The sequence below is a fragment of the Pleurodeles waltl genome, chromosome 6 (genome assembly GCF_031143425.1).
Source record: "Pleurodeles waltl isolate 20211129_DDA chromosome 6, aPleWal1.hap1.20221129, whole genome shotgun sequence".
NCBI classification, from domain to species: Eukaryota; Metazoa; Chordata; class Amphibia; order Caudata; family Salamandridae; genus Pleurodeles; species Pleurodeles waltl.
In genome coordinates this window covers 32,230,935-32,244,400 of record NC_090445.1, presented here as the reverse complement: position 1 = coordinate 32,244,400, position 13,466 = coordinate 32,230,935, and the positions used below count along the sequence as shown (strand labels likewise).

General features: G+C 48.3%; 1 protein-coding gene across 6 annotated transcripts in view; it reads left to right on the top strand.

Moving 5' to 3' along the window:
* Window positions 1-9,923, top strand: part of RALGDS (ral guanine nucleotide dissociation stimulator) — a 170,932-nt gene extending 161,009 nt beyond the window's left edge. For 4 of the 6 annotated variants that reach the window (XM_069237136.1, XM_069237134.1, XM_069237139.1 and 1 more), the window contains exons 15-18: window positions 1,660-1,921; window positions 2,267-2,512; window positions 2,911-3,025; window positions 4,499-9,923. In XM_069237136.1, coding sequence (XP_069093237.1) covers window positions 1,660-1,921; window positions 2,267-2,512; window positions 2,911-3,025; window positions 4,499-4,674 — 799 coding nt within the window. In that variant the 3' untranslated portion in view covers window positions 4,675-9,923. The remainder of the gene's footprint in view (window positions 1-1,659; window positions 1,922-2,266; window positions 2,513-2,910; window positions 3,026-4,498) is intronic. The other 2 variants (XM_069237138.1, XM_069237135.1) reach the window with 1 other exon arrangement.
* Window positions 9,924-13,466: the final 3,543 nt, after the last annotated feature.

Sequence of the window (13,466 nt, the reverse complement as noted above, 5' to 3'; positions counted from 1 at the left end):
GAAAACTTACCAACTCCTAGTGTGGACACTGACTGGTCAAAACCAGTGCAGCCACCTTACAGAGAGTTTTGGCCCGATGCCCTAGAGGGCTCAGAACAAAGGCCTGCTCTGGGCAGAGGTTTTAACACCTCATCCAGGTAGGATGGACACTCCAGGGCGTGGAGTTTCAAAGACCTTGCCGTCTTTGTAATGTGATCCAGGCCTCTCCAAATGGTAGAGAAGGCTGACCCCCAGTTCCTTACCCCACTTTTGGTGGCAGGATTGGTGGGAAAATTTGACAGATTAGGAGGTGTGCCTGCCTCCTTCCAGTCCCAAGCCTAAGGTTGACGAGCTGCAGTGGACGCTACCTTTTAAATTCCTCCACTTGTGTGGGAGGAATCGGGGAAATACGGTCAGGGTTATGCCCACCTCCCAGCGGAAGTGGTCATAGGAAGGGTGTAGTCACCCTAAAGGTGGTCAGCCCATTGGCTACCACCTGGCACTCCCTGTAACACCCCTAAATTCAGTATTTATGTGGCACCCTTGAACCACAGAACACAGATTTCTGACAACCTAAGATGAGCCGGACACAGCATCACACCAGCAGAGAAGACTGCAGATACCCACTGACTTGGCCCCAGCCCTACCGACGTGTCTGTAGCCCTCGGCAATCCAGAACCTTGAGAGGACTGCCTGCCTTCAATAAAGATGAAGATCTCCTGAGAACAGCGGACTTGTTCAAGAAGAAACCAACTTTAAAGAAAAATAACTCTGCCCTGAGGAACTGCAAAACCGCATCCAGACCCACCTCTGCACCTGAAGCCCACAGCTCGAGTGGCTCACCGGTCCTGTGAAGGTTCCCCAGCAATTCTGAGCCCGAGTCCACCATGACTTGACTCCTGCTGGACTCTGCCTCAAAGTCTGGAGCCTCAATACGAAGACTCCTCCTGACCAAAACCATCCGGTAAGCTGTTTTCCATCTTCAAAGGACACCCTTGCATTCAGAGCCCCCGGACGTTGGGGAGCAGGACTGACGGTGTCCCTGAGTCCTTAAACATCAGAACTTACCTGCACAGCCGTGGGTTTTTTTGTCCAGTCCCCTGACCAGACCCTGCAGCCTTTTCCAAAACCGATCTCCCCCATTGGTTAACATTGGGCACCTGATGCTGTGTTAGCACTCTGCACCCGGACGCCACTGAGACAGTTTCTACAGTCTCTCTCTTCTCTTCTCTCTCTTCTCTTCTCTCCTCTTCTCTTATCTCTCTCTTTCTCCACAACCTGGTTTTAAAGAGTATTTTTATTTTTATACTGCACCCCTAAATGTATTGTGAATGGGTCATTGTGCAATTTTGCTATCCCCTAAAAGCGCATTTAACAAATAAATGTGCTACGTTACATTTTCTTTATTGAAAGCGTGTGATGTCACTATTTTATAGGAGAATTAGGAGATATTAAGGATATGTTCTGAAAGGCCAAAAGGATAGGTTACCTTGAATAGCAGTTCTTCGGCTTATGTGGGCACTTCCTAAAATCCGTTTAGGCCACTCTAGGTCTGCGGCGTCATTAAACAACAACACTGAGAAACGATTGCTGCTGTTAGATGGCAGATTTGAACTAAGGAATGTTCGTACACAGTTAACTGTCTTGCATTTAACCTCTCCCTCTTATTTGGTTTTGCAGCAGGCAGGCACCGAGCACCGACCCTTGTGCCACTGGTAGCTCCCACTCCAAATCCTTTGACCAGCTCAAGTGCAGCCCTTACCTGGGCAGCGCGGACACCACTGACTCCGTGAGCGTCACGTCGGCTGGGTCCAGCAGCTCTGACGTGGAGGAGATCAACATCAGCTTCATCCCAGAGTCCCCGGACTGCCAGGAGAAGAAGGTACGCGGGGCGCCAGCGCGATCATGGCGGCGGACAAACGAACGCAGCTATCCTGATGGGGTCAGTGTGCTGCGTTTTGGCCTTTCTGTTTTGGGATGAATATGGCATGACTGGGCAGAAATGGGGTTGTGACAAAAATCTCTTTTCAAGTTGACCAACGTTGCTTTTGTTTCCAAGTTAGTGAACAATGTTACTTATTTAGTCCATGGTGGAATGCCTGGCTCATGATGGAGCCATTGATTTGGTTGTAGAGCTATGATTGTGGACACTCCAGAGCCATTGTGTGGTTAATTCGGAATAGGCCTTTGCAGTACTTCTTGAGGCACGTGAGTTAGTGGGTTCTGGAGTTGCGACATGAAATATCCGTTGGTTCTAGAGTTTTTACCCTCTCTACTCTCTTACTAGTTCTGGGAGTCCACTTCGCTGTCTTCGCTCGACACATCGGGGATCGGCTCGGGTTCCAGCAGCGCCTCTTCATCATCTGTGTCGTCCACGCCTGTGTCGGCATCTCGCAGCCACAAGCGTTCTGTGTCCGGCATCTCCAGCTACTCGTCCCTCTCCCTTCCCCTCTACAACCAACAAATCGGGGACTGTTGCATCATCCGCGTCAGCTTGGACGTTGACAATGGCAACATGTACAAAAGCATACTGGTGAGTGAGACTGGAGTGGAGGAGAGACTGGCTTGAGGAGCGAGACACTCTGATGGTTTTGCACCTTGGGTGGGTGGAGTGTAGCAAATCCTTTTGAATCATACACTGTTGGAAGCTAGGGTGGGAAATGTCTTTGGGAGTGAGACTGTGGTGTTTCGCTGGTTTCAGTCTTCTTCCCTCTTCCCACCATCCACCCTTCGTGGTTCCCATCTTCCTCATACTCTCTTGTTAAACCTATTTCTCGAATTCCTGCCTTTCCTGTCCCCATCTGAATGCAGTTCACGCTCTGCTTTGTATTATACACCCTCTCCTTAGTGGTTTCTACCCGTCAGTTCTTGATCTCTTCTTGGGATGGGCTCCTGTGTCTACACTGATAATGAGGGTTTGTGTCTTTACAGGTCACGAGTCAAGACAAGACACCGGTTGTGATTCGAAAAGCGATGGCCAAGCATAACCTGGATAGCGACCGGCCTGAGGAGTATGAACTTGTACAGATACTGTCTGAAGAGAGAGGTACGTGGCTTGCCCCTACCAGCCCCACGCTAGACCCCCAGCCCAGCTTCGGACTCTGCTCAGTGCCATTGCTTCACTTTCTTACTTCCACTTTACCGACAAACATAGGGGGGACTACTGGTAGTAGGGATACACACAGCCAACCACTTTCAGGTGACCAGTGGGGGCAAACTACTTATCAGCATCATCTCATTATAGCCAGTCGGGAATCCCTCTATCTGCCACCAACAGTGGAACAGTTAAAGAGTCTACTCACAGCCACCTCCTCAAAGGAGACACACTGCCCACTGCTCCTTGTCTAAGGGACCAGTATCAAGACCCTTTACCCACACGCTATAGGTGACCATCATCTAAAGTCTTTGGCAAATCCCACCACTTGTAGGACTCTAGTGAGGGAACATATCAATCACTGCCAATTTTAAAGTGTTAGGAGAATTGGCCACCAGCGTCCACTGAGAGGACCGCACAGAAGACCCTTTGTGTACCACTAACTGCTCCAGTACCCCTTGTCCTTCCCAGGCAAGCTAAATACACAGATGGGTATAATTCAAAATCTGTCATCCTCCCATCTCCCAACACCCCACTTTTCCTCTAAAAAGTGGTGGTAGCACATAGGACCAGATGTACTAAGGCTACTTGCGGCCGCAAAAGATAGAGTTTGCAAAATCGGATCATTTGCATCCGCTAAATGTCCTTTTTTTACATACCAGACCCAAATTGTGATCCAGTAACATGTTACATACCGAATCGGTGTTTAGAAGGGGGTATGGTTAGGGAATCCCCTCTAAATACCGAGTCTAAATGGAATATATTAATATTTTGCAAACAAAATCAGGTTGCAAAACATTAATATTTTACTGGCTACTGACAGGTAGTGGTAAACTATTCCCAAACCAGATGTGGACCTTAAGTGATCCTTTCGCCTTAGTGAATGTTGACAAAAACTGATTTTTAAGAGTAGGAAGAGGTTCCATGAACTAAAGCCTAGTGTTAACAAAAGTTTGAACTTTTAATATTTTTTTTTAAAACTCATCCCATTTTTCTTTAAGGAAAACTATATATATTTATTTTAAATGCTTTATGTAAAGCAATTGCAGACATTGTTTTCTGCTGACCCGAGCAGGCCACAATCCCAAAGATGGAACAACATATATTGTGTCACAAATTGCGATCTACCTCATTAATATTCATGAGGTGCATCGAATTGTGAGGAACTAGGATTCCATGTTTTGCTCATCCACCTATTACTACATAACCCGGCTCGCTAAATACCACACTGGCCACAAAAAATCGTAGTTGCCATTTGCAATATGTTTAGAAGATCTGGTGTATAGAGCTATTTATATATATATCCCCCTCTAAAGTGCTAAAGGTTTTTCATAGAATGACCCTCACTGGGGCAGTGTGGGGAGAGAGGGTGGCATCTTTTTAACATGAATGGAATGCTCTAACTTGCAAACTCTCTTATTTCAGAGTTGAAAATCCCGGACAATGCCAACGTCTTCTATGCCATGAACTCTGCTGCCAACTATGACTTTGTGCTGAAGAAGCGCGGCTTCCCCAAAGCGGGAAAAGTGAAGCAGGGCTCAAGCTCCACGTTGCCGCGCATGAAGCAGAAAGGACTAAAGATAGCAAAGGGCATTTTCTGAGGCCCCAATTCATGTCGGAAGTGGAGGACTAGCAGGTGCAACATGCCAGCTGCTCCGCCCAGGGAGCAACTGCGACAGAATCCCTTCTTTGGCCAAGGAAGGCACAGTCCCCTGCCACAAGGGTGGTAGGCAGATCTCAGAGTGAACCATCTGATAGCACTTAAGGCCTGATCACCAGTGGCACGCGGTGACTTCTATGCCCTCAGACAATCGGCGGGAATCCGAGCATGCGCCCAATGGGAGGATTATGTGTTGGGCGCTATCAGTCACACTAACCAGGAGGACGGACAAGAGGGTTGTGTCAACACTTGTTGAGATGTCCATGGGGCTGCCTTTACTTCCCTTTGGAGAGGTGGAGTTGGCAGGCCTCACAAGGCCTTGTCCAATCTAAACCACCTTCCGTGTGGACTCAAGCCTGCATTGCCTCCTAAAGAACCAGGAAGTCCTTCTTCACTGTTGCCTGGTTAAAGGTGTCCCAGGCCATGGACTTTCCAATCGTTGCCGGGACACTCGCCATCGTCTCAGTGCCTTTTGGTACCCTTCCAGAGGGCTTTGTTCAAGACAGAACTATGCCAATTTCTCACTGCCAAACCATCCCTAGCCCAGCCAAAATTACCCCGCTGCAACCCATACAGGGTTTCTCAAGGTGGTGGTGTACCGCCACTGTTAAAGTGGTCCTCGACGGGCTGCGGACCAGGTGGTGGCAGGCAGGAGGTGGAGCCAGTATTATGTCCTAAGACTGGAAGAGAAGTGGTCTGTGTGAGCTCCAGGTGCCACCCATCGCCAAGCCCTCAATGTAATGTTTTGAACAAGTTAAGACTTTGGGTGGCATGAGTGAGGGTAGAGGCGGAAATTTTTTGGGATGTCATCCCAAATCCCATCCCTGTGATGTGCTGCACTTTCATCACCCTTGCCCACACAATCGTGCAAGCGGGGCAAAAATAAACTGGAAAAAGTGTAATGAAATACTAAAGACCCGTAAAACTCAGATTTTGGAATCCTGAAGCCTTTCACAAGACTTTTCTATGGGTATTTTTTTTTTTTTTGTACAAATGAAATGTAAGCACTTTTTTTCCTTTTTTGGGAGGTGGGTGGGGAATTTTGACTATTGATTGGAAAGATTGATGGGTACAGCGGGCATGAGAAGTCATCATTTCACTCTTGCCAGCCCCATTGTTCACCCGCACTACATTTTCTGGTTAAATGCTGGCCAGCTTGCAGCCGAGCAAGGGGCATTCGTTCCCAGCTTTCCAAACTACACCAAAGATGCTTAAAAAGACAAATAGGAACCCCACCATACAGGTGGAAAGAGATTGATGGGCCCATATCTGGCAGCAGTGTCCAACTAAATGCAAAATTGATATTTGTGGCGTGTTTTTGGCGTGGAGGGGGCGGGTGGACATTTGTGCATTTTGAGTGAAGAGTGGGGTGCCTGTTGTAAATATGCGAAATGCCACACCTCCCCCCACCCCTTTTGAAAAAAGTAAGCCTTTGACTTATAATGGCAAAAAAAAAAAAATATTCACCTTTAACGATGACTGTGAAAAAAGGATGCTTTTTACTACACTATTGAACGGGGTTGTGGAAGAAAACGTATGATTTTTTGATTTTTGTACAAACGTTTTTATCTTTTTTTTTGTGGATATTTATTAGTTGTAAATAGACTCCCTTCGAAAGCCGACGTGTACAGTTACCAGGTCAACCCCCACCTCGTCAGCTGAGCAAACTCTGTATTCTTTCCTGTTTTTCTTATTTAAAGTGCTGGCCGTGCCTGCTGGGGTCTCGTCTGCTTTGTTTGTTTTTTTGTGTGTTTTCAGTTGTACGAGTTTTGTAAAGGGAGAATATATCTGAAAAAGGACAACGAAAAAGCTGAATGAAACCCTAAACTCATTGAATATTAACTGATAATCTCCAAGTGTTTAAACTCGAGAAGGATATTGAAATGTAATGTAGGGAAGAGGTGGTCTCCAAAATGATGACCTGTCTCAAACTTCTTAAAAAAAAATATATATATATCAAATATTTGAAATCTACCAAATTCAGCGTGGACATGGCAGTAGACAGTCCGAAGCAAATGTTCAATTTTTGCAGTTTAACGATTGCGTCCTCCCTCATACCTGAGTGTTCCAAGGTCCTCAGTTTTAATTGGTTTTGAAGCTCACCTATGTACATGATAGGCCTTCCCTAAAGTTAAAATTCTGTGTTTACAAGCCCCTCCTACCAACCTGTTGGCAGATTGCATGTCTCAAGTGCCTATAAACTATGGCCAGCGAAATCAACTTTTGATCCGGAAACAGTTTGAGTCAGTAAGTCCCTCCTCTCTCCCTGTCAATATGGCGGAGCGAACAATTTGAAAACAGTGATAGTATAATTGTTGTACCAAGCTTGGCGCTCTGCGTCCAGGATTCTACATTTTTTGTGGACCTGCTGGGTGGCATTTTTTTAATGAGGGGTAATCATGCTTCTAGTTAAGATCTTCTCTGCCAAAAGGTTTTGTAAAATAACTTAAAAGTTCTCAATGAAAGTTTTTCAAAAGCTAAAATTGAACTAGAGGAGGTGGCTTTGTAAAACCAAAATACTTTGTGTTCTAGGTGTCATGTTCTCTGTCCACACCTCTTCTCCTTGAAATAATTTGGGCACAATTGTGCTGTCTCTAAATATTAATGAAAACCGGAGACCGTCTCTTCCTGAATTTCCCGGACACGCCTCGCTCCAATATTTAAAAATATGTGTTTACACTTTGGTTGTGTTCATCTGCCTCTCTCTAGTTGTAAACTGCTGACATCACTACTTCGGATTGCCACGCCTGCCTTCCCCGAGGAAGGAGCACAACAAATAATGTCCACAGCACACCATGGTCTTGCCAAAGCTTGAACAAAGAAGGGTATCCTTTGCCATTTGTCTTTGGGCTGTAGCACACTAGTGTGTCAAGTCATGCATGATCTGTTCAGCCTGTCTTCCCTCTGTCTGGTTCGGCATAGTCATTCCTTTGTGGACTCTAGTGCACTTTGGGTTATTTTCGGTTTTGCAGTGAGACTCTATTCTGGATTCACATGCTGTGCATTATTCTGCCATCAAGTTGTTGAATCCAGAATTTTACCCTTGTAGCCTTGGAACTTCCTCTTCTCTTTCCTATATTATTATTTTTTTGTTCCAGGGTGCCGACTGATCCACCATTTGGTGCTTTATCCCGGCGCCTGTGACATACGCCCTCTCCAGACAGTCCTCGTTGTCCTTTTTCATAGACACTGCTCCTGGCAAATGATGTCTGCATCATTGTGACTGCACCCACTCCTGGTTGGCCTAGTCATGAAGGGTGTGATGTGTGTCTTGTGGTCTGTATGTTTGTGTTTTGAGTCCTCTGATTAGAATTTCTAGTTCCTTGCAACAAGGGCTAGGTCACAGGGTGCACCCTTTGTAAAAAAATAATAATATTGTTTTGCATCTTGGAATCACAGTTGAAACTGGGGCTTTGGCATTGATTTTTCCAGTTGCTGCGACCCATAGAGATTTGAGGGGGGTCTCCTTCTGCCCAGGAGGGTGAGATGGGCGTTGTCCTTTTTGAATCGCCTGTTGGTGATACTCCGTGAATGGGCAATGTGAGACCCTCCCTAGCCCCTTTCTGCCCCGCCCCTCTCCGGAGTTAGTGTAGGGGACCCTCGCTGCCACCAGAAATACCACTATTCAAGGGAGGGTTTAAGACTTTTCTTACTGACTGATATATGGCTGCAGTCTTGACCCATGTGTTCTCAGCCAGTCATCCCTCAGTTTAGTACTAAACACTACTAGAAGTTGCAGCACTCCTATCAGTATTAAATGTGTTTACATTTGAAGCCTTTTTCAAAAGAAAAATACAAACACTAAGGCAAAAGCGGCAAGGGTGGTAAGCAGGGACCTCTCCTAACTGGCCCCTGGCCCGACTCCGCTGTCCCAGATAGCAGTCTGTCTGAACGACTCCAGCTGTCTTGAGTTAGTGGTCAGTCTGGACTCCTCAGCTGCCAGACGGTGGTCAGTCCCAAATCATCAGCCTCAGAGGACAGTCGACTGACCGGTCAGTCTGGACTCCTGTGGCTGCCCCAGACCATGGTCAGTTCCAAATCATTGGCTGCCCCAGGCAGCGGTCGGCTGCCTGAGATAGGATTCTGTCTGGACTTGACGCCTGCCCTAGGTAGCGTCCAGTCCGGACTCTTTGGATGCCTGTGATGGTTTTCAGTGTGCACTCCTCAGCTGTCCCAGATGTGGGTCAGTCATGATAACTCCAGCTGTCTGAGATGGTGGTCAGTCCTAACTCCTCTGCTTCCACTGATGGCATTCAGTCTAGACTTGTTGGCTGTCCCAGACGGTAGTCAATCTCAAGTCATCAACTGCCCTAGACTTTAGTCGGCTGCCCAAGTTAGCAGTCATTGTGTAGTTGATTCTTGCCTGAGACAGGAGTCAGTCAGGTTACCTTGGTTGCCCCTGACGGCGCTCAATCTAGAGTCGTCCGCTGTCCAAGACTGTGGTCTACCATGACTCGTCGGCTCCCCCCAACGCACAAAATGGTCTCTTGGCTGTTCAACGTCTGCCCCGCTGAAGCTCAGTTTTGCAGTTTAGTGTGATTGAAATAACCAGGTGTATCGGAAGGGCCCAGAATTCTTTTGCACCAGAATTATTTGTCTGCTATTGTGTGCAAATAAGCAAGATGATGGGGCCCTCTGCAGACTGGCAATCTGCGTTTCATCAGACGGCCATTGAGTTTTATTGGTGAGAATTTTATCATTCCAGCATTTACTACAAATAGAATTATGCTCCTATTGGCTTTCGTACTGCAAAGAGCTGGTTCTATTTTTTCGCTTAATAACGATTTGGTTAATACTTTATAAACATGGGGTCAGTTTTTCTGTGTATGCACTTGGTGCTTTGATGGCTGGTGTGTTATCTGAGTGTGTTTGCACACACGCACATGCCCTCGACACAGTCCAGGATTGAACATCTCTGTGCAATGGGCTGTGACCCTGCACTGTTGTATGCATGCAGGTTCACTGTGGTGTACCCTCTGGACGTGGCTACTGGAATGCACGTGTTGTGCTGTTGTGTGGCCGTCTGGTTGTGTGTGAGTATGCGTTTGAGAGCAGAGTACGTGTCTGGAGGGCGGTCAGATTTCACAGCCTGGCTCGGATGCAGGCCATTGCTGTAAAAAAAAAAAATGCACATACAATGTCACTTGTACATGTCACTGGTATTGGCAATAAATCCCAACGCTTTCAAAACTTCTGTGTGTGGGGTTCTTCTGTTATCGTCATTCGATCGTCCGCTTATTGTCATATTGGTAGCTACGAATTGCTTAAGACTGTTCTGTTTGGGTTTGATAAAGACCGACCTCTCGGCACAGCTCTGCCAGTGCACCTCAGCCCTGGACCCACCGCACTCCCTGCTGTTCCAGTAATGGGTCGCACAACTCTTCCAGTGCACCGCATGCATCATTTCCAGCAGCCCCTGCTTTCCCAGCAATGAGATCCACACAAGTCTTTGGCAGTTTCCCTTTGTTATAAATGGGGTCTCTGGTTGGCACTCAGTTTGCACTCCGTCCAAGCAGGGATGCTCACTTTAGTCAGGGTAAGGGGGATACACAGCTGAGATAACCCCTGCTCACCTCCTAGGTAGCTTGGCACGAGCAGTCTGGCTTATCTCCGAGGCATTGTGTAAAGTATTTGTGCAAACACACACAGTAACACAGTGAAATCGCCACAAAAGGACTCCACATCAGTTTATCTAAATCAAACAAGACCAAACGATAAAAGTCGAACATACCCAAAGTAAATCTATGAATTTTAAAAGATTAAATCCCAATAAAAACACTGAGGAACACAATAGCTCCAAATGGGCCTATCACAACGACGTCGATGGATTTGTTCCCAACAGTGCGACACCACTCGCTGAGAGGGCGAAGCTGGTCATGGAATCATATAGACCCTCCAGGTACAGTACCTTTGGTAACTAGGAAAGCAAGCCGGTGTACGGAGTCTGGGAGGTGGGGTGTCGCTGGATCGGGTAACGCGTCGGTTCCTTATTGCAAAGCAGGAGTGGTGGTGCGGCGTCGGTTCCTTATTGCAAAGCAGGAGTGGTGGTGCGGCGTCGGTTCCTTATTGCAAAGCAGGAGTGGTGGTGCGGTGTCTGTTCCTTACGATCCGGCGAGGTCGATGAATCCGGTGGGTCAACACATGGGACAACCTCTCAGGGTCGCAGTCAAGCCACTGGGCTACTGGCGCAGTGGCAGAGTCTGGCGTCATGGAAGTCAGTGAGACGCCACTCAGGATTTACAATGTTGCGGGACTTCAGCTAGGCTGTCGCAGCGTCGGCTGGGGTTTCAAGACAACTTTCATTCCTAAGGGCCCAGGAAACTGGATTGGCACCATGTGGCAAGTCAGGGTCCTCAGCAGGAGTAGCCAGGTTCTGACAGGTGAAGTCTTTGATGTCCCTGAGACTTCTTAGCTGGAGGCGAGCTCAGTCCAAGCCCTTTGAGAAACTTCATGAGCAGGATGTCAGAAAGCGAAGTCCAGTCATTTCCCTCTTGAGGCAGAAACAGCAGCAGGCCGGCACAGCAAAGCAACCGGCAGAGTGGCAGGTCATCTTCGAGCATCAAGCTCTTCTCCTTGGCAGAGGTTCCTCTTGAGCAAGAACTGATTTAAAGTTGTGGGGTCAGCGGTCCAATACTTGTACTCATTTCTGCATTTGAAGTAGGTAAACTTCAAAGGGAAGTCTTTGCAGTGCACACGATCCTGCCTCTTCCTTGCTCTGCCCCAGACACACACTTAGGGGGTTGGAGACTGTATTGTGTGAGGGCAGACACAGCCCTTTCAAGTTTAGGTGTCAGGTCCTCCCTCCACTCTAGCTCAGAAAGACTCATCAGGAAATGTAGGACACACCTCAGCTCCCTTTGTGTCACTCTCTAGGGTAAATTCACAAACAGCCCAACTGTTAGTCTGACCTAGTCGTGTATTCAGCAGCCAGCAAGGAGCACAGAATGGTTAAGCAAGAAAATGCCCACTTTGTAAAAGTAAACCAATACAAATGATGGATGGAATGTGGAACCAATCAAGCATTCACCCAAGGCACATATCTGGGTTTAATCCATCAATTTGTTTGCTCACCAGGAACAAAATCCCCACGGAACAGCTACTCTCCACTCTCAGCGACAACCAACCCACCTTCTCCACCAACCCCAACAACGCAGCCCTCAGCCTCACTCATTGGATCACCAACTGCGCGGACAACCTCACACCCCTCAGACGCCTCCCAAGACAGACCAGCACCAGGAAACCTCAATGGTTCACAGACACCCTCAAGGAATCCAAAAAAACCTGCCGTACCCTCGAGAAAGCCTGGCGCAAAGACCACACCGTAGAAAACATGTCTGCCCTAAAAAACGCCACCCGCGAACACCATAAGCTGATCCGCGCCACCAAAAGAACTTCCTTCACAGACAGACTGGACAAGAACACTCACAACAGCAAAGAACTCTTCAACATCGTCAAAGAGCTCTCCAATCCTAACGCCAACTCCAACTCCATCACGCCCTCACAAGAACTCTGCAACTCCCTCGCTACCTTCTTCCATCGCAAGATCACCAACCTACACGACAGCTTCGGACACCAGACCCAGCCAACCACCACAGAACCTACAACCCCAGCCATCACCCTCAACGCCTGGACTCACATCAGCGCGGAGGAGACCAAAGCTACCATGAACACCATCCACTCCGGTGCCCCCTCGTACCCCTGCCCCCACTTCATCTTCAACAAAGCCGACGACATCATCACCCCTCATCTCCAGACCATCATCAACAGCTCGTTTGCTTCTGCCACCTTCCCCGAGAGACTGGATCACTTCTTTCCTCTCTAACCGCTCCCAAAGAGTCTACCTCCCTCTGTTCCGCTCAGACCCCACCGAGATCATCTGCGGCGTCCCACAAGGCTCCTCACTCAGCCCGACTCTCTTCAATGTCTACATGAGCCCCCTCTCCAACATCGTACGCAAACACATCATCAACATCACCTCCTACGCCGACGACACTCAGCTGATACTTTCCCTCACCAAGGACCCCACCAGCGCCAAGACCAACCTGCAAGATGGAATGAAAGACGTTGCAGAATGGATGAAACTCAGCCGTCTGAAACTGAACTCAGACAAAACGGAAGTCCTCATCCTCGGAAACACCCCGTCCGCCTGGGACAACTCTTGGTGGCCCTTGGCACCGCACCAACCCTCTCAGACCATGCACGCAACCTCGGATTCATCCTGGACCCACTTCTCACCATGACCAAACAAGTCAATGCCGTATCATCTTCCTGCTTTCTCACTCTTCGCATGCTCCGAAAGATCTTCCGCTGGATCCCCGCCGACACCAGAAAAACTGTGACCCACGCCCTCGTCACAAGCCGCCTGGACTACGGAAACACCCTATACGCAGGAACCACCGCTAAACTCCAGAAACGTCTTCAGCGAATACAAAACGCCTCTGCCCGCCTCATCCTCGATATACCCCACAACAGCCACATCTCTGCCCACCTGAGACACCTGCACTGGCTTCCCATCAACAAAAGGATCACCTTCCGGCTCCTCACCCACGCACACAAAGCCCTCCACAACAAGGGACCCGAATACCTCAACGGTCGCCTCAGTTTCTACACACCCACCCGTCAACTTCGCTCCGCCAACCTCGCACTCGCCGCCGTCCCTCGCATCCGCCGCACTACGGCAGGTGGGAAATCCTTCTCCTACCTGGCGGCCAAGACATGGAACTACCTCCCCGC